At 47.7% G+C, this 26,841-nt stretch overlaps 1 protein-coding gene across 4 annotated transcripts in view; it reads right to left on the reverse strand.

The window, feature by feature from the left end:
- CNNM4 (cyclin and CBS domain divalent metal cation transport mediator 4) overlaps positions 1-26,841 on the reverse strand; it is a 938,359-nt gene that overhangs the window by 368,235 nt on the left and 543,283 nt on the right. Inside the window, exon 6 of one of the 4 annotated variants that reach the window (XM_069619070.1) lies at positions 7,759-7,836. The exons of the other annotated variants lie outside the window; for them this stretch is intronic. Coding sequence (XP_069475171.1) covers positions 7,759-7,836 — 78 coding nt within the window. The remainder of the gene's footprint in view (positions 1-7,758; positions 7,837-26,841) is intronic. 4 annotated transcript variants of the gene reach the window in all.

Consider the following 26,841-nt stretch of genomic DNA (forward strand, 5'->3'; position numbering starts at 1 on the left):
CCCTTAGTCACACCCATTATAGGCTTGTGAGGAGCAGAAACGGGGCACCAATTAGAAAGAACTACAGCTGGAGTGGCCCTAGGGGCCTGTGCCTCGGACAAGTAAAGTTCATAGTGATTCAAAACCTCAATAAGTCCCTCAGTCAGACCCCAACGACCTAGTGAGCCACTGCTCCTGCACATTCAGTTTAGACATGATTAGATTACATTCCAAAACATTAAACTTTACTGCAGAAGCAGTGCTCGCATTAGATAAGTCAAATGACACACTGAACAGTCAGATGCAGGTGAAGAAAAACCATACTGCCTAGCACAGAGACCGGACGGAAATCACCAAAAGGGGCAGAAGGCATCTCCCGTAGGGGGAAATTCAGACAAGGGGACAGGAGGGTAATCCATAGTAGCGATCACTGCCAGAATCTCAATTTTGTATTACCTGTGTGTCAACACTCTACGTGTAGAACTAAAAATGCAAAACAAAGTAATTGAAAAGAAGCAGCTTGTGTTTTCATCTATCTCTGGTTAGTCACCAGTTTGTAGTCTGCAATCTCCTAAAATAAATATTTCGCCAAAGTGAAGAGAAACTTTAATAAAAATTGGGATCCTCACGCTATAGTTACACACAGGTACTACAAAAGTGAGATTTAGTGGAATCACTATCTGATACACAACACTGAAATGTGGCACTACTCTATATATTTCTATGTGTTGACTTTTATTTGTGTTTGTTTATATTTGAGACATCAGAAGGATTCAGCCCGGAGGACGGACAAGGTCCGAAATGCATTGGCAAGATGGAACCTATGTATAAACACTGCCTCAGCTCAGGATTAAAATAAACTGTGTTAATTAACTTGTTCTTTTGAAGTCATTAAAGATATATGGGATTGTGATGAATTTGTTGACTATATAATAAATGTTTTCTGCTCGTTTTAGTGCTAAGCGAGAGCACATGGTTTTTCTAAGTGCGACCCTGGAATATAGATATTAGAGAGATGACAAGCATTTAATATTTCTTCAATGGTCCCTCATACCTTAGATTCCTTCGATGATCACAACTGCTCCGATGTCATACATGCAGCCTCCAAACCCAGAACTGATCTCACTGAAAATGTTAGTCCGTCTTCACCTAGTGTTTTTCTTGAAGGGAGTGGTTTAAATGTTGGGTGAAAATGGTTAATTATCTGCAGCTTAGGCAAATGTAGTTCAGGATGCCTTTTCTTACACCACTGAAATGCTTTCCACTTAGGGGCAAAGAAGCATATCAGACCCCACAATCCTGCTCGACACAAGTGGCTAAACTAATTGCACTCACAAGAGCATGCATTATTTTTAAAGATGTTAATATTTACACTGACAATCAGTATGCCTTGGGTATGTTGCATGGTTTTGGCTCCCTGTGTAGAGAACGTGGATTTCTTACTTCAGCAAGGATTCCAATTCACAGTGCTATATATGTGGAAAGATTGTTACTAAGTGTAACGTTGCCTAGAAAAATTGCTGCGATCACATGCAAAACATACTTTCTGTGAGGTGTAGCTTTCAGAAGAAAATGACACGACTGATTAAACTGTCAAAAATTTAGCTGTTTCTGGCCCTGTTAGTTCAGCAAAATTAAATTAAGAGTTATTTGAACTATAGCAAAATCCAACTAAAAAAAATAAAAAAAATCAGGCGTTATGGAAAAACAGTGGTGTGTACTTGGCAAAGAAGTTGCGTGGTTACACCCAGATAGGCGAGAAGCAGCCCCCAGTTTATACATTCTTATGTTGCACGCTTAGTACTCTGCGACAGGGTCAGGTCTCTATCCCGGTCAGGTGGGAGTAGGAACCCCTCTCAGACTGGGTTGAGAAGCCTACCTAGGTTGACACCAGAGGCAGTCCCATCCCGGAGGCGGGGAGTGGGAGGGCCGCAGTCACCATCTCTTCCCCATGTGCTAGGTTGTATAACCAAAGTATCACTGTATGTCCCATGGATGCACTGTACCATTGTTGGAAGTGTCTTTGTCTCGTAGAATATGTTAACTCAACAACCAAAATGGAACAGTCAGCAAGTGCCCAAAAGGAGTCGACAAGTGGCAGAACAAACCATGCAGCAGCATGAACGAGGCCCGCCGATATGCGATCCGCTACCAGAGAATACAGCAAGCCCGAGCGTGGAGTGCTCCTTCTAAAATCCTCCCATCAGAAGATGGCAACCCACAATGATGGCACGCCAGCACAAGCCAGCCAGCCAACGCAAGCAAAGAGGCGGAATGCCCAGCAGTGCTTCTACCAGCTAAACACTATGCTTAATTGCAGGGGGCAGCAGAACGGCACCCTTAGTAAACTGACAGCTAGAGCGGTTGCAAGACTCTCACACAAACCTGGGCTTGCACTGTTGTGGCCTGTCATTGCTAAAGGCAGACGGTCACAGGGATCAAAAGGGGGAGGGGCTAGAGACAGTAGGGGTTACCAATCTCTCGCAACTATCCCGGGGTTGAGGGATACCAGGGTTAAGGAGTGAACACTCATTTCTAAATGAGAGGGACAGCCACTTTTCTACAAAAACAATTTTAAAAAAGGTGCACTGACTCAGAGTTGGTGTGTTCTTGAGGCCATCTGTGACAACATGGTGTTGCACACACTTACAAAGATGTAATACTATCATAAGTTACAAAAATGTCGTTGCTCTAATTATATCAACAATGGCCTACAGGTAATAATAGCTCAATGTGACATTTTTCAGAAGAAAAATGTGGGAAATAAAGTAACAGTGCAGCTAGCAGCACATACACGACCATTCAGACCCTTTGAAAATAAACAGATGGATTTTGTTTACATGCCAGCAGCAAACACAAGCACATGTTGGTAGTTGTGGGTGTATTTATTGGTTGAATAGAAGCACATCCCAGCGCTAAAGCGGACTCTCTCACCAGTGAAAAAAGTTGCTTAGTGATTTTACCCCCAGATGGGGCATTCTATTTCACACAGAAGCTTGAGCTAAGCACAGTTATTGCAGCTACTGTTGGAGCCTAGCTGGTGACCGTGAGCATTGGAGAGCGTACTGAGGAGCCCCCGCCTACCATCAAAAGCATTGGTGGCCTTCACGGAAGCGAAGCGTGAACCAAGCACAGTTATTGCAGTTGTTGCCGGAAGCAAGGGGCAAGACAGCGGGCATTCTGTGGTTTTTCTGTTTGGCGTGAAACCTGGGGACAAAGGCATATTGCATATGCAAACTTGGATCCAGAGACTCAAATGTCCCCAGTGTAACGTGAATCTTGACCCTACTCCCGTGGCCCCCACAGCTCCAATTTGTCCACGCACGTTTAAGCATAGGCACAGGCCCTTTTTGAGGGCTAAACAAGCCCCCATTCCCTAAAATACATTCAGCCAACAACCTGCAAAGTAAGAAGGGACGTAAGGTTGTAGGAATGAGATTCCAAACTTCACATGAGAAGACCCCAGTGGCAGACCTTACTAGGGGAGGGCCAATTTTGGTAGAAGACAGACAGCCCCACCCCCCAGCCCCCATTGTAGAGATAACCGACTTCTTTGACAAACAAAGTACAAAGTCCTATAGTCAGCCAGTACAAGTGGGCAGTGTTGGTGAAGAAGCTGGGCAATAAAAGCCACCAAACCTGATACTACAAGAAGAGTGGGAAGAGAATTTGGGGTTTAGTGGCTCAGGAAACTCAGTTAATTCATCATTAATGGATAGGGGCCTAAGCAGACACCGAATATCCCTCACTTTTCACACAACAGGCACATGGAAGAGAGTATGGTTCCCGTCTGAAATTGAGATGGATACCTTTGGATCTGCCTCAGTTGCTGCACCTAATTTGGTGCTAGAGGTAACATTGAGACTATATGATGTGAGAGTGGAAGTAACATCGAATTCGGCTAAGTTAAATGAAATACTGGTGTCCCTTGGGGTGTTAGGTGCCTATCAACATCAGGATTTAACGTGTGAGTAATAAAGCCAAAGAACTAGCAAACTCAAGAAAGTATACTACCTTAAGTATTTTGCAAGAAGGCCATTCAGTTGATGAGGGATGTGGTAAAGGGGTGCAGATGCAGATGCAGATTTTACATCAAAGCAAGGAGTTTCAATCCAAGAAGCCAAAAAATATTAAGACTATAAAAAAAGAGCAGACAGGGCAAGGAAAAGGTTCACGTAAATTCCTACTATCCCTGGCCCAAAGGGCTTCTTTATTGACAGCATCATTACCTGCAGTGAGGGGTCCGAAATGAGAGGCAGACACAACGTATTTTTCTCTACATTTGCCATGTTTATTAAAAATAACAGGGGGATGGAATAAGGCCTATCTGTCCCTATACTAACGATAATGTTCCTACCTAGCAAACTAAAACTAAAGAACATGTACCTTGTGTCCAAATATATCTGATCCTCACACTAACATAGACAACCAAGGTGTGCAAGGTAAATTCATCTGTTTTGAGTTCAACAAAATTGTGCGAATGTCCAACCTTTAACTCCAATAAGTAATCCTTGTGTCCAGGGTTTGATTCCCTTCCCCTGAATCAATTCAGGAAGACTTTTGAAAGAATTTGTCTCCACAATATTCTCTTCAGTTCAATAGAAAAAGTCTCTTGCATCCAACACGTCCCTTAAATTGACAAAGTAAATGTCTCTTCCACAGAACACTTGTTCAAAACCAAAGTAACTGTTTCCTTCAAAAAATATTCTTTCAAGATGTCAAAATGATTACTTAGAAAGATGTACCAAGAGTCTTTTCCATAGAATACTTTTGTCAGAATGGCAAAACAATTGTCTCTTGTTGTACATAGTGTTTCAGAATGATAAAGCGCATATTTTCTTTCCACAACACTCTTTATAACGACACACATGTCTCCTTTAAAGCAACTGGACCTTTCCTGGAATGATTTTAACCTAACACAACTTGTTCCTTCCCCGGTCTACTCGCCTGCCAGGAATGGTTTCAACGTCACACAACTGTTAATGTTTTGCTGCATGTGGCAATGTTTGTTCCAAGGTTCTCCACACCGACATCCCATGTGAGGAGAATTGCACAATGTTTGCCTCTTTCTTTGCTTATGGCAATGTGGGTTCCCCAGACTGACATCTAAGGAGAATTGCACCCTCCTTGCCGTTCTGTATCTTCTTTAAAGTCTTTTAGCTAATGGCACAGCAGGTTCCAGGTTTACCCAAACTGGCATTTCATGCAAGGAGAATTGGACCCTTGTTGAACTTCTGTTTTACTTGGTCGGGATTTAAATTGCCTTCCCAAGTGACCTTCTGCTTTACAACACGTCCCAGGGACTCTACTCCTTGTGGTTGACTCACCGGCTTAACGTGTGTCTGCAACAAAGAACTGTTACCAGGCCGATTGCACCAGGTATACAGAGTCTCTCTTGGCTCCCGTGCCAGTCTCTCAACCCTCTGCCAATGGAACATTGTCGTTTCGCAAGACCGCGTCTTGTCGGGTTCTGCAGCAGCTAACTTCTACCAGAGTCTCTGTCCTCCAGGCATGCAACGCCTCCAGGTGGGTGCCTGGCAGCGGTGTCCTCCTTCAGCACGGGTCGGCTCTGTGACTCTGCCTCAGACCTTGTTTCCCGCTCTGCATCCTCTGTGGCTTTCCGTTTTTTCTACCTTCAGACTGCAACCACCTCCTCCTCTCCTGCCACACTCACTTGCATAGTAAGACACCATTTTGAAATCTCCCACACAGCTGAAAGTCTTGAGAACTAGTCTGCATCTTTAACTGAAGGTTCTTATTCAACATAGCCTCTTCTCTCCTCTTCCTTGTCCCAGTACCATAGGTGTTATGGGAATTGAAGTCCATAATGTCATTGCACTTTCCAATGCTACATTTTGTCAATTGTGGGTTGGACTTCAGTTTATCAGTAACAGAGGAATGCCATGTGAATATTATGTGCAGTGGCATTGTGTTCAGGACTTTTACCGAAGACAGAACCTTTATAATCAGGGGGCGTCACATGTAACCCATGAATGTCTAAGGAGTAAAACATATTCTGTTCAGGTGGTTTCTCATATAATGTTCTTTGGGTTTGAACATGGGAGGGACTTGCGCAGTGACAGCTTGCCATTAGGTATTTGGGGATTAGAGATTCTTCATCCTTATAAGAAGAATACTGCATCTATTCTAAGGGAGCCACCGCTTCTCCCCGACAGCCATCTCCTCCCATGTGATGCTCCTTCATAATACCACCCCCAGGGTCAGGATCAGGTAGAGGCTGCCTTCCCCTGGCCACATGGGAGGAGACTTTAGGTTGGGGGATCAGGGATGACTCTGCAGGATTCATCACACCACAGACACGATGTTGGCACGGGATAGGCTAAATAAGCAAACAAAAATATTAAATTAAAATAAGGGCAAAAATACAGAGAAGACCTAGATATCGGATCATACTTTTCACAAGTTAAATCTCTCGTGTGATAATTCCCACACCAGAGGAACATAGAGAAGTTCTAGAAGTTCTAGGAACCCCAAGGAGCATAGAGAAATGACACACTATCATGGGAAAGGGGGAATGCCCTCTCACCAACAAAACAGCCCACTAAGGATGGTAATGAGATGTATAATCATGTAGCAAACAGACTCCAGTGCAAAGAGACATGAGGAGATCATTGTTGAAAACCCTGAAAGGTAAATCAGACCTCCCCGAGATCTACAAGTAGCCATGGAGGCCCTGTTCAATTCCTGGGTATCCTAGAGCTAAAAGGTATATCCTCAGGAGATATCAAGCAAATAGATTTTGGGTCAGGCCCAAGAATTAATAGGGTTAACGTACACTTCCACTCACAAATGGTCCTCTCATTAGCATGAGGGGAGGGGGGTAAGAAATCAGTTCTTGCAGAGGGGAATAGAGATATCATCTTCGGTTGTCACTACTCAAGAGAATATGCTGGTAAAAAAAGAGATGTAACCTAGTATGATACATTAGCCAGAAAAAGATAAATCTATCGCAAGCCAGCAGGATGTAACAATGAAGACCTCAAACTATTGTTTGCCAACAAGAAACATCATAGGGGTCCTTGATAAATATGAAGGGATCTGCAAAAGAAAGGACGACTGGGACACCAGGGCGTGGCTGCCCTCAATTCTCCAAGCAAATACAAGCAAACAAACTAGTTGCTGAATTACAGGCAGTGAAACCTATGTGATGGAACACCAGAGGTTCCAATAGCTTTCTGGCTCCCAGTACATCAGTACAGCTAAGTGCTATGGATATCTTAACGTTTCAAGAAGTGTGGTCATTGGAGAAACCAGTAAATTCACGGGTTTGTGGTCTTATTAAAGCAAGCCAAGAAGGGTAATTTGGGGCGACCTAGGGGAGGTTTGTTGATAACATTAAGAACAACCTTAAAGGTATCCTACGGGAATGCCCAGCAAAGGACTCAATTCTTGCAATTTTGTTAGCAGACAAAGGGGGCGAAAGAAAGAATGAAGTATTACTGATTAACCTTCACTGCACCCCAAAGACAGAACCTGATGAGTGTATGAGGGTAAAAATGGTAGGAATATTGCATTGGTTGGTTGATAAAAGGGAGGGGGCAAAAAATCCTATGTGGCGGGGTCTACAATTGCACATGCCCTGAAGTGTTAGCAGACAACCACATCGATTCTACTAGAGTAATGGAGTATAAATAACCATAAGGGCATAAGTAAAAGCAAGCTCCAAGCATGTAGGAGGAGTTGGGTGGAATTCTTTGATTGTTGGAACATGTTAAAAATGTATGGTAACCTAGCTGGAGATATACCGACCCAGCCTACCTGGTTCCGAGCAACTTCCTCGTCTACGTTGGATTTTTTGTTCACCTTGCCACATCTGTTTGATCGTTGTATAGTAATCTATATTGAAAAAATGACACTTAGTGATCATGCCAAATTAGTGCTGACCTTTCAGGATGACGCACTATTTATTTATTTGTAAAGTGCCTTAAGCCCTTGGGTGAACAGACACTAGTAGCAAGTTCACAAACAACAAGATAGACAAGTCTGGCAAAAACAAACACATAGTAAAATCCTTAACGACAACACTAGAGAGAAGCAAATGGCATAAAACCACATAAAAATGCGAGAACAGTGACAGATAAAACCATAATCAACAACAAGACAGCAAAACATAAAGCTATGTGAAGGTGAAGGTTTTCAATATTTCTTAAAACAGTAGCAGTCTCGAAACGAGAGCTAGTAGCAAGTACTCAAACATCTAGGTAGACAAGTACACAATAGAATCCGGAAAGGCTAAACCTCGAAAGAGGCAAACAAGCATAAAACCAGATAAAACATAATCAAAACAACAAAGCATATAAAAACTATGAAGAAGGTGGTATTCATTTTTTCTTAAAACCATCAATAGTGGTTGCAAAATGTAAAAAAGCAGGCATGTTTTTCCACAGTTTAGGGACAAGGAAATCAAAAGATCATTTACCTGCTCGCTCCAGATTGACCCGACTCGCCTGTTCTGATAAAAATAACATTTTTCTTTCAGATAAGCAGGGGACTTGCTAAAAAGGCATTTATAGGCTATTGAAAGCCACCTAAATTGTGTGGGCTCCTTAACCGGGCTACAGTGCAATGCTTTTCTTGCAGCAGTAACATGATCCCTCCTTTTTCTTTTTTTTTTATTGGGTTTTCTGATTTACAAAACTAGAACAAAAACAACAAAAAAATTCTACATTTCCCCCTCCTAAAACTTTTCTACCCCTCCCTATCCCATCTTCCCCTTTGCCCCTGACTGCCCCACCCAGCCTTGTACACAGGACGACAAATCTTTTATTAAGTTCAAGAATGTCCGGTATTCGTAGGTTCAGAGGGCAGTATTGTTACATATAATCTCCATGCAAAAGTTCAGAATTGAGGACCATTTAGATGAAAACTTGATCTGTTCCCCTTGAATCGAAAAGGTGACCCATTCCAAAAATACAAAATTCCAATACCAGTGTTTGATGTGTGGAGGGTGCACGGATTTCCAATTTTGAGCCAAGACCAGGAGGGCTGCCAAATGAAGAATTAAAAAAAGCCTTTCTCTTATGCTTTGGCCATAGTAAATTGTCCTGTTGTGTCTCTCCGTCTGCAAAGAAAACATTTCCTTCATATTCCTCTGCACCTCCCTCCAAAATTGGGACAGCTTAAGACATGACCACCAGACATGTAACCAATCCCCTCTCCCCCGCATCCCTGCCAACAAAAAGCGGAGACTGATGGAGAAATCTTCTGTAAAAGCTCTGGGGTGTAGTGCCATTGTAACATCAATTTAAACCAAAATTCTCTAATCTGTATAGATCTAGTCATTTTATCAGACCATAATCAGGACCATGCATCATTTGTTGGTGTACACGCCAGGGTCTTTACCCAGGACTGTTGATAAGTAGGTGCACTTGATGGGGGTTCTTCAATTAGAAACTTGTATAGTTTAGAAATCAGGCGTTTATCTCCTGTATTTGAAGTCAAAAATTGCTCAAAAGGTGCGAGTGATCTTAAGGCCGCTGATTTATTAGATGGAGCCATCAGCCAGTGGCAAACTTGAAAGTATTTAAAGTGCTGAATCTCCTGGAGGGTAAGTTCCTCTTTGCACAGAGCAAAGATCGCAAAGTCCTGTCCCAAGAACATATCTCGGAACTTAGTACAACTGGCTGTGTTCCATTCAGAGAAAGAGTTAGCATGCAGTCCTGGGGTAAATTGCGGGGGGCCTGCCTTGGTGTGCTCCGCCAGCCCCAGAGGTGAAGCGGGAGACCGGGTGACTACGCTCCAAGGTGGGAGATGCATCGGCTCCCTCGTGTGGGTGCTGGCGAGGCTGCTGCCGGAGGAGCCGGGTCGGTGACCCACGGGAAGATATTTCGGCCGGCGTCAGCGATCATCCATATAGTTGTGACCTGCTGTGGTGCTGGGCTCACTACAAGGAAACTGGCGCATGCACTGAGAAGGAGCAGTAAAGAGACCCGGTGCCGAGGACCTAATCACCCGGCAATTCAGTTGTATATGGCGACCGTCCAGGGCCTGGCATTGATGCAGGTGCGTGCTGGAGACTCCTATAAAAATCGGTGCAATACTGAAATACCTGACTTGGTGATATACATTGTGGGCGCCACTGCAGTCATTATACAATTGCAGCGCTGCAGTGAGTGGTGTGTGAATTACACTGGATCCAGTTGAGAATACGGGCTATTAAGGAGAGATCAAGTGCCCTCTACAGCAGGGGACGAATGGGACTGACTGGGGCGCCTGAGGGAGTACATCCCTTGGATATCCAGCAAATAGTAATTGAGCTGCGGTTCCTTCCTCTCAGTGCTAGCCTGATACAGACATGACCAGGTGTACAGGGGGAGATAAGACCAGCACAATGGAGACGTGGTGACCCACCCTGTGGTGCCACATGAATGGTCAGGGAGCAACCCCACACTGAACTACAACAAATGCTGGACACTATGACAAAAGGATTTGCGGCTGTGAATGAAAAACTGGACATCACATTAAATGTCACCACCATCCGTGCGCAGCCTGCGCAAGAGGTCCAGCGGATCAATGAGGGCAAGGAGCAGATTTGGGCAACAGAGGACACAGTGCATGCTCTACAATGAACTGTTAATGTCCTAAAGAAAGATATCAAATATGTCAAAGCTAAATGTGATGACACTGAATCCCGCTCACGGAGGGGGGCATGGAGCAAGCAGTAGAGCGACTGCTCAGAAACGACTTGGGTGAGCCACGACTGTCGCTATTCTCGCGGTGGAAAGGTCTCATTGAGCACTGACCCACAAACCAAAACCTGGTGACTTTCGAAGGCCTATAATAGCTAAGAGCATGAGCTACCACAAAAGAGATTGGCTCCTAAAGCTGGCAAGAGAAAAGAAAGAACTCTGGCTTGGCTCCAAAACTATCCGGATCTTCCCTGATTTTTCAGTGGCGGTGCAGTAAGAGCGCTGGCTTTTTTGGGGGTCAAGAAGATGTTGCGCGCGCAAGGAACAAGTTAATTACCTGTAACTGTTGTTCTCCAGCATGGGTCTGGCATGGATTCACATGCTCATAAATATTCCCTGACGTCAGGCGGGGAATCCTCGGTAAGGAAAAAATCAGTATCAGTTTCGTTTCTGATCTGTCTTTCTTAGTAGTAACCAATCACTGGTCTCTGGGTCATACTACCCCCAGCCAATGACTGCCCTCTCCCTAAGCCCCGCCCCTGGCAGCCATCCTCAGATTTGGTAGCACGTAACGTGGCAGTATGACCAAGTGAAGAGCCGCAGAGGGGTAGGAGGGAGGGTTAGCATGTGAAGCTATGCCAGACCCATGCAGGAGAACAACAGTTACAGGTAAGTAACTTGTTCCTTCTCCAGCATGGGGTCTGGCATGGATTCACATGCTCATGAATATAAGAATACATGCACAACCACGGGAGGTGGCAAGGCTCAACATTAAGCATTACATAAAACTCAACATTAATCATCTCTTACCTCCTCACCAGGCTCACCTTAAGCGAACAGGTTGTGCAGCACTGCCTGGCCGACTCTGGACTCCTCCCTGGAATCCCGGTCGATGCAGTAGAATCTCGTGAAGGTGTGCATCGAACTCCACGTAGCAGCCCTGCAGATGTCCAGCAGGGGAACACCAGACAAGAACGCGGTGGTAGCAGCGATTGCTCTGGTCGAATGGGCTCTCGGACGACCGGGCAATGGTCGGTTTGCCAACCGATGACAGTGCAGGATGCAGCCGGAGAGCCATCTGGAAATGGAAGCCTTCGAGAGAGCCTTCCCTTGGTTCACATGTCCAAAGTTCACAAACAGCTGTGATGTCTTCCGAAAACTCTTTGTTCGGTCCACGTAGAACTTCAGCGCTCTAGCGACATCCAGTGAGTGCAAAGTCCTCTCAGCCGGCGACGAACAAAGACTGGTAACACCATGGGCTCGTTGAGATGGAAGTCCGACAGCACCTTGGGCATGAAGGAGGGGTGCATCCTCAGCACCACCCTCGTCTCGTGGAAAGTCAAGTATGGAGGCTTGCAGGAAAGGGCCTGAATCTCTCCCACGCGTCGTGCAGAGGTGATGGCCACAAGGAACACTGTCTTCCATGACATGAACTGCAACGGAGCCCAATGCACGGGCTGGAATGGCGGGCCCATGAGCCTGGTCAGCACCACGTTGAGCTCCCACGCCAGGGCTGGAGCCTTCACCGGCAGGAAAAAACAGAACAGTCCTTTCATAAACTCCTTCACCAGGCGATGAGACCACAGGGACGACCATCCTGCAGTTCTGGTGTATCGGGAAATCGCTGCCAGATGTATCTTGATAGAAGCGTGCGCTAGTCCAGCTTTGGCCAGCGACAGTAAGTACGGTAGCACTTGAGGGGCTGTAATCCATAGAGGGTTGATCTTCTGTGCACGGCACCAGACAGAGAACCTCTTCCACTTGTGCCCGTAGCACTTGAGAGTTGAGGACTCCCTGGCCTTTGCAAGAACCTCTCTGCAGTCAGCCGGGATAGCGTACCCTCCAAACTGTAGTGCTGCAGGAGCCAGGCCTGCAATTTCAGCGACTCTGGGTCGTGATGAAGAATGACGCCTCCACCTCTGGAGAGAAGATCTGCGTCCATCGACAGTTTGACTGGTGGGGACGCTGACAAGTCCAGAAGGTCCGGGAACCATATCTGTCTCGGCCACCTCACTGTGACGAGGATCATCCTGCCCCGGGACCTCTTGAGTTGGTTGATGAGCCTGAGCAGCAACGGCGGGAACACATACAGAACAGGCCGTCCCAGGGGGACGAGAAGGCATCGCCCATGCTCCTCGGCTGGGGGAACCTGCTGCCGAACCTCTGGCACTTGGAGTTTGTCCCCATCGCGAACAAGTCGATTTGTGGTTTGCCCCATCGCCGGAAGAGATGATCCATGTGATCCTGCCGTAGTTCCCACTCGTGGCACGAGCGCAGCTCTCTGCTGAGTGAGTCGGCGATGGTTTTTATCCCAGCCAGATGAAAAGGTACCAGAAACATCCCCTGGGCAACAGCCCAGTACAGCAGATCCTGGGATTCCTTGGACAGGGCTGGGGGATCTGGTTCCTCCCTGCTTCTGGATGTATAACATTGTGGTGGTGTTGTCGGTGAAGATCCTCACCACCTTGCCCTTGAGGGATGGGAGGAATGACTTGAGGGCCCAGAACACTGCTCGGAGCTCCGGTATGTTGATGTGGAGCGGCCTCTCCTCCGGGAGCCACAGGCCTCTCGCGTGAAGATCTCCGGTGTGCGCTCCCCACCCTTCCAGGGAGGCATCCGTCGTCACCTTGTATGCTGGAGTCTGAAAATCCGTGCCCGCGGCGAGATGCGCACGGGTGCCCCACCATCGAATTGCATGGTGGAATGTTTTGTTGAGCGAGATCTTGTCCTCGAAGCTGTCTGTCGCTTGCGTCCAACGGGCGTCGAGGAACTCCTGCAGAGGGCGCATCCGAAGCCTGCCCAGAAACAGCGTGACCTGCGACGGAACCAGGTGGGATTTGGGGAAGTTATTGCAGGGTCTCATCCGAAGCCTGCAAAGGCGCACCAGATAAATGCAGGAGGACATCATCCCGAGGAGGGACTTGATAGATCTTACCCTGGCCATGTCCGTGGCCAGCAGACGCTGCACCTTGCCCAGAATGGTCCTGGTCCTTTCCTCCAACGGCGAGGCCAGCCGCGCCACTGTGTCGACCTTGGCTCCCAGAAACAGGGCGACTTGCGACGGAACCAGGTGGGATTTTGGAACGTTGATGGAGAATCTCAGGTCCGTGAGCAGCTGGACGGTCTTCGCAGTGTGCTCCACGGCGAGTTCCCTTGTCCTTGCTCGGATGAGCCAGTCATCCAGGTAGGGGTAGACGTGGATCCCCTGCAGGCCAGCCGCGCCGCCACTGGTGCTAGGCACTAGGTGAACATCCTGGGCGCCGACTTCAATCCAAATGGGAGGGCCTTGAACTGGTAGTGCCGCCCTTGGACTACGAACCTGAGAAACTTTCGGTGTCCTTTACGAATGGGGATGTGAAAGTACGCATCCTCCAAATCCAACGACGATAGGAAGTCGCCCTCCTCCAGCTGGCCCAGCATGTGCTGGAGGGTGACCATCCGGAACTTCTGTGCCTTGATGTATTTGTTTAGCCGACAAGTCCAGGATGGGACGCCAACCTCCTGTCTTCTTTCTGACGAGGAAGTATCTTGAGTATACTCCGGAGCCCCGGAGCCTCTTTGGGACGAGCTTCATGGCTCCTTTCTTGAGCATCGCCCTTAACTCTTAACAGTAGTTGAGGGACGTGGTTTTCCTTCCTGGCCACTGGAGGAATTTGGGGGCACGTATTTAGAAATTCCAGAGTGTGCCCGTGGACCAGGGCATCCAGCACCCAACTGTCGGTGGAGATGGACTTCCACACGCTGATGAACCTCTTCAGCCGGCCCTCCCACAGGGGTGCTTCGGTGGGGGCCCGACGCGACGGCCGGTTCATTCTTGCTTGGAAGCAGCCTTGCCGCCCTGGCCTCCCTGTCGATGACGGCAAGATCCACCGGACTTGCCTCGTCCCCTGTAGGCTTCTTGTGACGAGGAGCGGGCCGCCTGACAGTAGGTCGAGGAGCCATCGCCGAATCCTTTGGAGGCACCTTGCTTGCCTCCAGAGTTCCGAAAGGGCGGCCGCCGCTGCTGCAGAACTCCCAAGGTCCGAGCCGTCTCTGTGTCAGTCTTGATGGCCTGCAGCGACTCATCCACAGTCTTTCCAAACAGATTGTTCCCGTCGAAGGGCATGTCCAAAACCTTGGCTTGCACGTCCTGGTGGAAATCCGTCGGCTTGAGCCACCCCCGCCGTCGAAAGCAAACGCTGTTGCCCAACTGGCGGAAACCGGTGTCGGCAATGTCTGTGGCCTCAGTTATGGCGTGGTCCGACGCCACCTCACCCTCCTGTAAGATCGCCAGGGCCTCTGCCCTCTTGTCGTTCGGGAGGAAATCCAACAGGGGGGGGGCGATCTTATACCACAATTCCCTGTCGTAGCAGGCCACAATCGCTAGGGCGTTGGCCGCCTTAATCGTCGTCGTCGCCGCCACCGACGGAGATGACTCGCCGTCCCATGGCATCCAGCTTCTTTCCCTCGCTGTCCGGTGGGGAAGTTGAAGATGACGCCAATGCCCCCCCCCCCCCGCTTTCTTCCTGGCTGCCGCTGAGACGACCGAATCCGGGGTCGGTTGCGCCCTAAGGCACAACGGGGCTGCGTCGGGGACCGGGTACTGCTTCTCGTACCGATCCCTCTTGGCAGGTGTCATGGACGGGTTCTTGAGGAGGGCAAGTCCCTCGTCCCAGATGTCATCCAGCAACGGCACCGTGTGGACCGTCTTCCTTATGGCCTCGCGCCCTTGGTAGAGGAAGCCTTCCTTCTCCTCAGGGCATAGTTGAAAAAGCTCGGATGCCCTAGCAATCATGGCGTGGAAGGAGCCAATCTCGTCGGGTGGGGACGCCCGAGGAATCGGAGATGGGAGGCCAGTCCCGTTGTCACCGCTGTCGTCATCCGTCCCCGTCATGGCCGTGTCCGTTCCGTGTCGTCCCTCGGGATCGGGGAAGGCGACAAAGGCTGAGAAGGCCGTGAGGGCTGAAGGGGCACTGGATGAATTCTCCTTTTGTTCGGAGGGCTTCCTGACGGACCCGGTACAGCTGGGTCGTCCGTCGGGGGCAGGGGCAGTCTCGTCCTCATCTCCGTGCATTAGGCTTGGATTGCTGTCAAAATGGCCACCGAGTTGTCCTGAGGCTTGGGTTGCGATGGGCGTGCCGGGAGCGACGGTTCTTCCTTCACGGGAACCTCGCCGTCGTTGCCACCCTCGCTCTCATCGCCCCCCTCCTCGGGATTCCTCCCGTGGGGCTGGGCCTCTTCCAAATTCTCTGCTAGTTCCTCCTCCTCGGATGTGTCCGTGTCCATGATGGCCACCCGCCCCCCCCCCCCTCTCTTTTTCCACCGGGGACTTCACAGGGGTCTTCTCGATGGGCCTAAAAGAGGATTCCCTCCGCAAAGGCAGGAAACACTGGGCCGCAAGGTCACCTCCACTGGGATAGCCTCCACAGGCTTCGCCAGGGCCGCAGCTACCCCCTCGATAGAGGCCTTAGCCGGGTGAAACAAGGCATTCACCACCTTGGGTGCGCTTGAGGCTTTCACCTTAGGGGGAGGGTCACCGCCTCGCTCCCCCTCAGCCGGTTCCTCTGAGATCAACCGGGGCCTCTCCAGAAGCTTAGCCGGGTTCTCGGATTTTCTCTTCCCCGAGCCAGAGCGTTGGCTCGCGGTTGATGGCTTCGGTGAAGGTGTGCCCTGCCTGGCAGCCGAGGAGCCCGACCATTCGGCGCTCCCAGTGCCTGCGGACTCGCAGTGCTTAGCCTTCTGTTGGGTTCCCGTCGCCGGAGCGCCCTCACAGGACTTAGAAGACCACTCAGACTTCTTCTTCTTCTTCTTCTTCTTCTCACCTGCTGGGCTCTTGCCTTACAGCCAGTTGGAGAGACGGGTCCGGCGATCCCTCATAGTCCAATCCAACATGTTAAAGCAAAACGCACAGTCCTTCTCCACATGCGTTTTGTCCTCATGGAGGCAGTAAAGGCATTTTGAATGCTCGTCCTCCTTGAACACATTTTGTAGGTTGCATCCTGGGCAGATCCTGAACAACTTGCCAGGAGTCGAGCTTCCCTTCTCCTGGGCCATGTTCTTCTCGTCCACGAGGTAGGCCTCAAAAACTTCTGGAATCCTCCATGAAGCGTAACTCGACGAAAACTTCACCCTTGAGGGGCGTAGATAAATCCGAAACGGGTCCCCGCTGATCGGAAGTAGAAACGGTGGAGCTTGAGGATCGATTAGACCGAAAAATGAGATAAATCTCTTTGAAAAAGCGCAAAACGCGGTAAAAGCTCGAGAGCTATAACACGAGGACTCCCAACACTTGAGCGTGCGGTAAAAATCTGAGGGCGGCTGCCAGGGGTGGGGCTTAGGGAGAGGGCAGTCATTGGCTGGGGGCAGTATGACCCAGAGACCAGTGATTGGTTACTACTAAGAAAGACAGATCAGAAACGAAACTGATACTGATTTTTTCCTTACCGAGGATTCCTAGCCCGATGACGGGGAATATTCAGGAGCATGTGAATCTATGCCAGACCCCATGCTGGAGAATATCCCATATGCGATGTTATTCCCAGCGCGACTCAACTTCCAGTTCCAGGGGAAACAATTTCATCATGGTCCCAGATGAGGCAGACCTTACAGCAGGACTACGGAGGACTCGTCAGTAACATGAGTGTGTTACCATCTGCAGTATTTAGTTAATATTAATCCCAACTATATGGGTTGATGGTACTGGGTTCACCCACTATTGCTACTGTACAATGTATATTGTATTAGAGACTTGACAGAAATGCCAGAGCGACGGAAGTACGCCCCCATTGCAATAGCTTGGAGTTTGTTTTAAATGGGAAGCCGCCCAGATGTTGAGGTGGTACAGTTGCGTGTTGAGGGGGGGTTGGGCGGATACATTTGACACTGCTGGTTGGGGTGAGGAAGTGAGGGTGGATCGGGAGGGGGTGAGGAAGTGAGGGTGGGTCGGGAGGGCCTGAGGACATTCAAGGAGAGGCGGGTGTTTTTGTGGAGGGGAGCAGTTGGGGAGGGATAAAATTGTTAAAACATGTCTTGGCATACAGAATCACACAATGTTTTGAAATGGATTCCAAGGCCACAGCAGTGTTTGCCCCCGTTAATTTAGTTTATAGGACACTATAGGGTATTTTCCGGCGAAACTACTGCGGCAGTAACTCCACCGGTGGTAATTCTGCTGAATGTAATTCTGCTGATGTTGCCAATTTTTCAGCGGAAAGTGTGAGGATTTACCTCCAGCATGATGCTGGAGGTGAATCCCCCACTCCAGGCCCAACCTCATAGCACAGCAGAGTGGGAAAAGTAGCGGTAATTTCATTACCAACATTTTTTTCCTGGATCACCATACTCGTAATGAGATACAAGATATCTTTCTGCAGTAATAAATCAAAATCCATTTTAATTCGCAAATTGGCTGCGCTGTTAGGGAGGTTAAGGAGATGCTTAAATATTTTGTTTCCCCTCAATGCCACAGAGCACGTATCCAAATACCCCAGAATTCAGCTTCAAAACACGGCAGCAGAGAGAGACGCCTGCATTCTGTAAATTTCCATAGTGGGAGCAATAGTACACTCACCATATTGATTATTAAAACTGAGCACCGCCACACCACTCCTAGCCAGAGTAAGCAAACTTTTCTCCACCCGACTACTCCAACTAGAGTTTTGACAGACCTGTAACCAAAGATAAACTTAACTCTCAACCTACTCCAATTTAAGAGCACCTAAAAAATGAGGCGGATTTACAATTTAGGGCAAAAATCATTACTTGACATTTATACATTTTTAGATCTTTAGTTCCGTGTCTGGTTGCAAAAGCAGTCCACTGTTTGAAGACCTGGGGGAGTCTTAGAAATCAGAACAGCATTGTTAGCAAAAAGAAGGATGCCACATTTTTTACCACCCAGCAGTGGGGTATTAGCTTCCAAATTAGTTATCCCCACTGTGATGTCATTTATAAATAGGGAGAATAAAAGAGGCGCCATAACGGACCCCTGTATTTTTTTAATTGGGAGCTGTGGGGTACACTCCTCAGCGAACCACAGCATAATTATCTTCATTTAAACAGCACATAGCCAAAATCAATGTTAAGGTGACCCCTAGAGATTCTAACAATGCCCATAGTTGTGGCCGTGATACAGAATCAAAAGCTGTATGGAGATAGATACAAGCAGCATATAAAGGGATCCCCTTAACCTGAACATACTTATCCCGCAACAAGGTCAGCCTAAAGGTTTTGTCAGTTGTCGACGTAGCTTTTCTAAACCCAGCCTGTGCGGAGATAAAATGCTATTGTCAGCACACCATGACTCTAGTCAATACTTTGGCATATAGTTTGGAGAGAGAATCCAAAAGGGAGATCAGCCTATAATTGGCAGGAATGGTAGGATCCCCATTCTTTTTATATTGGGTAAATAATCGTATTTGTATTTATTTTATTTATAAAGCGCACCAGGCCCGAGGGCATCCGGGCGCGTAGTTTAGTTACAACAAATGAACAGAAACAGTTATACTGAAGTTACAAATTGAAAAATGCAGACACAGTATATACATATATACATAAGGTAGTACCAGGGCGCAAGGACAAGACCTATGTGAGTACAGGCAACAAGCGCAGAGGCGGTGGTTGGCAGGATGGAGAAGTGTCTTGGGCAATAAGCCATGCTTTAGCCTTGCTTTTGAAGCTGTGGAAGGATGGTTCGGATCTCATCAAGTTGGGCAGCGATTTCCAACGTTTCGCCGCCATGACAGGGAAGCTGGTTCCGCCAGATCTTTGGAGGTTGAAGCGTGGAATAGATGGCAGTTAGTCTGAGCGGTTCTACGAGGTCTGTTGGTGTTATGTAGGTGCTTGGTTAGAGATGCATTTATGAGTTAGGGCAAGTGTTTTCAGTGAAATGCGTTGGGTGACAGAGAGCCAACGTAAGTTGTGTCTGGGATCAGAGATGTGTTGGTTCCTAGGGATGTTGAGGGTGGCTCTGATAGAGCTGTTTTGGATGATTTGTAGCTTGTTTAAATTGCATTTGTTGGTGCCTAAGTAAAGGGCATTACAATAGTCCATTTTTGATAACACAAGGGTCCGGGCTAGTGTGACGCAATTGGCTGGAGATAGGAAAGGGCGGCTAGCTGTAATAAGCTTACAGGTGTAAGCTGCTGCTGAGGAGACTGCGTTAGTTTGTCTGGCCAAGGAGAGGGTAGATGTAGATCCCTAGTGTTTTGGTGTCCTTGGAGGTTTTGATAGTATTGCCATCAATAGTGAAAGAATTGAACTCAGTGGTCAGCTTGGATAGTTTTTGGGGGGAGCCAAGAATGAGGAGCTCTGTCTTCTCGTCATTTAAACAGAGTCCATGTTGTGCCATCCAAGCTTGGATGACTAGGTAGATGGTATTGGCAGAGAGGGAGTCGGCTGTGTAGTCTCCTGAGATAGGGATGAGTATCTGGGTGTTGTCAGCATAATTAGTATATGTGACACCCAGATAGTCCAGGATATCGACTAGAGGTTTTGTGAACACGTTGTACAACGTGGGAGAGACACAAGAACCTTGCGGTACGCCGCAAGTGACAGGTGCCGGTGATGCAGCTGCTAGTGGAGAGAAGACATGCATCAATCTGTTATTCAAGAATGACGTGATCCAGGCTGTGGCTTTGTCGGAAAAGTGGGCAGCTAGTTCAAGATGGCGGCACAGAGTATGATGGTTGACGAGATCAAAAGCCGCAGAGAGATCAAGGAGGAGTAGTAGGGCAAGTTTACCGTTCTCTTAGATCTTCAATTTGCGTTTTGAGGTCTATGAGGGCGGTTTCAGTTCCGTGACATGGTCGGAATACAGATTGCCTTAGACCCAGGAGTTTATTAGTTTCAACATAGACTTGAATCTGTATGTATGCTGCTCGGTCAATGATTTTAAGTAGGAACGGCACCGTGGTCATGGGCCTGTAATTTGTGGGTATATTAGCATTGAGGGTGTTTTTTTTTTTAGGAGCGGGACAACCCATGCATCCTTCAAATTGTCAGGTACGGTCCCAGTGCTGAATGATGGGTTGATGAGAGTAGTGATGAAGGGAGCGCAGGACAGAGGTCCCCTTGACAGTTGGACGGTTTGAGGCTCTTAATGATCTTTTCTACTTCCGGGATAGTTAAAGGGGAGAAGCTGAACGGAGTCAGGGAGTCAGGGATATGGGTGTCAAAGGTGGGGAGATTAATGGGTTGCACGTTAGTTTGTAAGCTAGTCTGTTTGTCATTTATTTTAACTTGGAGAGTGGCTATCTTACCAATGAGAGCGTTCTGGATATTGGTGAACCAGGTGCTATCTTTGATGGATGTATCGGGTGCGGTGACAGGGGTTTCCAATTCTTTCAGGATTTTAAAGAGCTCTTTAGTATTAGATTTCGCTTGCTCAATGCGTTTATTGTAGGTGACTTTTTTGGCCTGGAGTATGGCTTCCTTATAGTTTAAGGTAGCTAGTGTGATACACTATTTATTAGCTTCTGTAGGGTTGCTTCTCCAATGTTATTCAGCTAAACGTTTTTCTTTGCGAAGAGATCTTAGTAAACCAAGAGTTGATATGAGCTCGTGGTTTGGGTTTTCTCAGTTTGGAAGGGGCAATGAGGTCGAGGGCTTTGAAAATGGTACGGTTGAAGGTGTCAACCAAAACAGTAGGGTCTGTACATGATAACGCGTATTCATTCAGGACTGGAAGGATAAGGGGGAGGAGTTTGTCACAGGTTATATCACGCTTATTGCGAGTGAGGATGGCAGGTGCAATATCTGATAAGGGGGCAAGTGGTCTTGGCGGGGATGTTGAAGGTGATTAAATGGTGGTCAGTCCAGACACAAGGTTGGTTAGATACTATGTTAAGTCCACAGTTGAGGTCAGCTATCCAATCAAGGATTCTACCTTTGGAATGGGTAGAAGAGTTGATATGCTGGGTGAAGCCTGCATTAGGAAGCAGGTTGTCGATCGACAAGGCGGCCATGTCACTGGAGTCAGTGAGTCCTAGGTTAAAGTCACGTAGTACAATAATTTGGGAGTTAGTTTTTGTATTGTCTGTCAAGATACATGACAAGTCTTCAGCGAAGGTAGATAATGGCCCTGGGGGCCTACAGAGGAGGTGTAGTGAGATAGTGCGGTTGGGAATAAGGGTCATTTGGCTGTTAGAGCTTCCATAGAGGCGAGTTGGTGAACTCTGGCAAGGCGGAAGTTGAGGGAGTTTTTAAAAATGAAGGCGATGCCGCCTCCTTTAGATTGGCTAGTGGAGCGGTCATGTCTGATAATGTTGTAGCTAGGTGGGATGGCTAACGACAATAAGGGTACAAAGGCTGCATGAAGCCAGGTTTCATTGACAGCCAGAAAGTCAAGGTCAAAATCGTACCATGCCAACTTCTTGGAATCCTGTTTGTGACACTCGCCTCACTAAAAAATGTAGTCAAGAGGGGTACCAACATTTGAGGCTCCTCCTTGAACAAATCAATTGGCAGCAAGTCCAAAACAATAGATTTATTTGATGTTTGTTGAACTAAGGCACGCTCTAATTCCCTTACAGAAAATACCAAGAGCTCAAAAACAGGGCTACTCAATCCAGGTAGTGAAGTGGAAAACGAGGATTTTACCTAATATTCATCTGATCAGCTACAGACAATTCAACCTGGAACAGAGAACTAAAATGAGCTAGCCATTCCTGATCCATTATTAAGATAGCCTGCTCCCTTGACGTTGAACCTTGTGCAACTAATCTCCAGGAATCTCTCTGATTATGCATTTGTACTGCCATTTTCAAGGCTCACCAGCGCTTCTCTTGCTGCTGGATTTTCTTCTTTGCCAACAATAGCTTATACTCGTAGCGCTTGATTTTTTATATAGTCCCAATTTCTACCCCTGGGATCTTTAAGTGCCCCAAATAAGTCTGCCTTTGCCACTCTGCACGCTATCATAACTGATTATAGGGAATAGTTTAACGAGTAACATACCCCCTAACTGTATGGACTAATTGGACATAGAACTCCAAATGATTACATTCCCAAGCATCACTCACATATGCACACATAGTAGGTAACAAATCAGCATATAAAGGAGGCAATCATCCCGGTGTCCAGGACACAGCCATCGCTTTTTGATCAAGTTCCTGGAGGTGGAGCCGTGCGCGAGGATCACCTGGATGAGGGGTCTTCGGGGAGTGGAAGTGGGACACCAGATGGCGAGACACGGTATCCCCTGCCCTGTAACACCTTTACCCCATCCGACCAGGTAGGATACTAGGAACTCATCCCCCCACCCCACCTTTCCAACACAAACATTCTCACAGACAGTTCAATGTGAGGGAAAACGGACTAACACCCAAGCCGTATACCCGACGTGTCCCAATACAATAGGGTCAGGCAATTACGGACTACACACACCTGACTTCCATCACACTTCCCCACATGGATAAAAGGCGAAGCACGAAAGCACAAACTGAGCGAGGCAAAGCAGACGAGGAAGCTGCAGTTCCAAGATGGCAGTTTAATACAAGGCGAAAGACGGCAAGACCGAAGAGGATTGCAAGGAGGAAAGTACCCTTGACCTTTTCACCGAAAGACCGCAACTTTCATGAACCTTCGAGAATAGGAAACGTAAGACCTGGAATCAAATCTGAAGAATCTTGCATTGGGTGTCGGAGGTACCCAATTCTCTCCCACATTGATAGTCAAGGCGGGGAGAATTGTTTGCCGCCGTGGTACTGTCCTTGGCTCCTACAACAAAGCAGCACCAGTGAAGTCAGCACAGCTGGTGAGTTGGGGGGAGACAGATACCAGACCGGTCTGTATGGAAACCAAGGTTGCAAGCAGCAACATTGTATAAAGGAAATTGAAGAGAACAGTGCATGAAGCGTATGTGGCAAGCAACAGGAATATAATTAAAACAGCAGATGAGTGACTGAACTTTGATGCTAAGATTCAATTCCATGAACAGAGTGGTCCGGCACCACATGGGTGCTCATTCGAAAGTCTCTGTTAGTTATCCAACCGAAAGGTGACAAATGTTAAAAGGAAAGTAATTGTAAAATCGAAGTGGTCCTGCAACGGGTCAACCCAAACCCTGTGCTCATTCGCAAGTCTTCGATACTTGATGTAAACTGAAATTGGTGAGAGTCCAGTTGAGGGAGACTAATTGTGTTAAAAAGGGCCTGAGCCCGGCTGAGGTGGGATCCTGGGTGGACCGTAAGTCACCCGAAAAAGAATATCCTACGAACATTGTGCTAAAGTCATCTGATCCCGGATGAGGGAGATACAAGGTGACGAGCATTGTGCTAAAGAGATGCCTGCTTTCGTGCCGCTTTACACTCTTTCTGCTTTATGCCTTTTCACAATTTGTCACTTGCATTTGGCTCCACGCCGCTTTACTTCGGTGCCTTCCTCCCGGCTTCGCTGCAGTCACACGCAGGCTGCTCCTCTGTTTCTCTCACATTGACTTTCACGAAACTCACCAGGCAGGGTCAGATACCGTATCTCGCCTGAGTCTCGCAGATATATTACCCAGGACTCCCCTACCCAGGTGATCCTCTCTCGCTTGTCCACCCCCAGGGTTGGGATCCAAAAGCGATGACCCTCTCCTGGCCACCTGAATAGGGGAATCTTGGGGCCTACCTTGGAGAATACCTTCAGGTTTCTCACAACACACTCTCCGGAGACCCTGTGAGATGGTTCTACTCAAATGCGGAAGAGAGGTCTTCCAGAGCAAGTTCCAAAACTTCACTAGGGCAATCCATAATGAGCTGCTTGTCTAGGGTCATTTGATGACAGTCCCCCACCATTAACCCAGCTATAGAAACTGGTGCAAGAAGCGTCCCTACAATGGGATCGTGCCAGGAGTCACGGAGGGGACATATCTTAAATGGTGCATCCAAATACACCACAATCCCCTTGGCTGCTAGAGCATCCTTGTAGTTCAACATGCATGTCCTAATGTATGGATTAACAAACCCAAATCTAATATTACATCCCCTGCAGAACATACTATCAGAAAGTATTCAAGTGGTGGTAAGAATACTACTTACAATGTCATTTACTTCTAGTATTTCTGACAGGGCTTTAACTAGGGCGCGCTTTTATGCATTCTTGTTACCATGCATCCTTCCCTTGAAAGTACATGTCAGATCTGTGGATTTCCATCCTTGCAGTGTATCCACTTACAAGCTCTTTTGTTGAAGCAGCGGAAACAGGAGGCAGTTTCCTCTCTGATGACTTCTCCAAATGGACTTCGTCAAACACATTTTGCGACGCAAGCCCCACATCCAAAACACTCCCGGACATACAAGTGCCACACTAACATGCTCCCATCACCATGAGGGAAAGAGCAGATGTAGAGGCAAAAAGGTCTTTAGCTACCATTACTGGGGCAAGTTGCAGCTGATTCACCCGAGATAAAACATTGTCTCTTTGTACTGTCGGAGGCACGTCTAATTTAGGCCAATCAACAGACATTTGCAATGCTTTACCCACCATTTTATGCCATAGCCACGCAACATCAGGATAGTTGGCCATTGAAGAACAATGTCCTTTTAAGCATATCTATAATACCCAAACATTCATCCAAACTACCATTGTCAAACCTCCTGGCTTCATACTGTGCACATATGGCCTTTTTAAGATCCTAGACTGTAAACAGTGCAACCGACCAGCAAGACTCACGTGAGCTTAACCAGGCTCCACTTCAACCATAACCTGTGTATCACCCACTTTATCTGTGTAAGGGGCCTTCCCGTTCCTCACCTTTGAATGCTTATCAGGCAGACCGAATCCATCTTGCCTTAAAAATTACCTCAAAAGGTCAAAACGCGTGTCAGCAATTCCATATAAACGCTGGCAATTTCCAATTAACACTGGTTCATGCACACCTATTTAGATTTTGCAGAATATTACTTAGAGAATGAGCTCTTGATATCAGTTCAGTGTCCAGCGCAACTGTGATGGGTCTCGAAACCACACCTCTAATCCAATTAAAAGGTATAGTGGGGCACTGTCCCTATGAGATCAGGTCACATGCAGCAGGTCGCACAACAAACTAAATCGGGAAGCGTGGCAATCCTGCAGTTCTAATGCTCCCATTCACCAGTTTTTAAGATCCTGCCAGCATTCAACTAAGTTCACTATGAACAGCGAGCAAGGAGATAACGAAGCTGCCACAGAACTCTGTTGAGCCTCACCAGAGCCACCTCTACCAGCAATAACAGAGGGGCGAGCTTACAGAACTCTCCGATTTTGAGGCTCCATCTCTGGATCAGAATCCTTAAGCAGAGAGATGCTGACCGAAGCTGGAGGCCCACCACCATAATGTGGACTATTAACACTGACTAGAAACCACAACCGCAGGGATACTAGTCCCCAGAGTATTGTGACCCTCCAGAATTACTTCATGGACTTCAGGAACGTCTGCGAACACATGGGAAAATTAACCACTTCTTGTAGCCGGTAAGGCAGCCACCAGGGACAATAATGGCCCATCAGAACCAATGCGGTCAACGACTCCTACCTCCTTCAGATCAGTTCCCTCTATCTGGGGTTCAGGGAGCGCCCTGTCCTGGCCTTGACAGTTTTCCATATATAGATGGTCAATTGAACGCTCTAAAAAGATTGAACCATCTGACAAATCCAAAGGAACTGAAGTCGGTGGATCTCTACCATGGATACCAATGGAGCTGCTAGCACATCCAGCCGTACTGCCTGTTGTGGACATACAAGCCTCTGTGGCCCCCTCAGCTCCACCTCCACTACTTATGGAGCTGCACTGGTTGTCTCCTGAAACCAGATATAAACTACAGGAGTTTGATGCACCAGACAGTCAGCAGATCCTGTGATGACAGGACCCCCAAATCACCATGAATAGATGCATTCCCGTTAGTGGAACATTGCAAAGTTGAGGGCTGATGAAATAACCAGGTTCTCACCGTAGTGACCACCTTACTCCTAGTCCATAGTCCCCTTTCCTCCATACTTATGGGACACCTCTCCGTCCTGTGGGACGGGACCAGAGCACTTTGTAAAAAGCATCCAAAAATGTTTCCCAAAATTTGTCCTTCCTCTCTTTCTTGCGCGGGGCCTGGCACGTGGCCGTAACTCCGCCCACCTTGGCTCCGCCCCAGGCATCGCCCATCAGTCGTTTTCTATCGCCAGGTCAGAGACCTATTAGCAATAACAGAGGTACCTTATTAGAGGGGACGGCGGGTGGGTGTATGGAGGAAAGGGTACTATGGACAAGGAGTAAGGTGGT

This window comes from Ambystoma mexicanum, chromosome 10 (assembly GCF_040938575.1).
Source record: "Ambystoma mexicanum isolate Mex_15411 chromosome 10, UKY_AmexF1_1, whole genome shotgun sequence".
Taxonomy (NCBI): Eukaryota; Metazoa; Chordata; class Amphibia; order Caudata; family Ambystomatidae; genus Ambystoma; species Ambystoma mexicanum.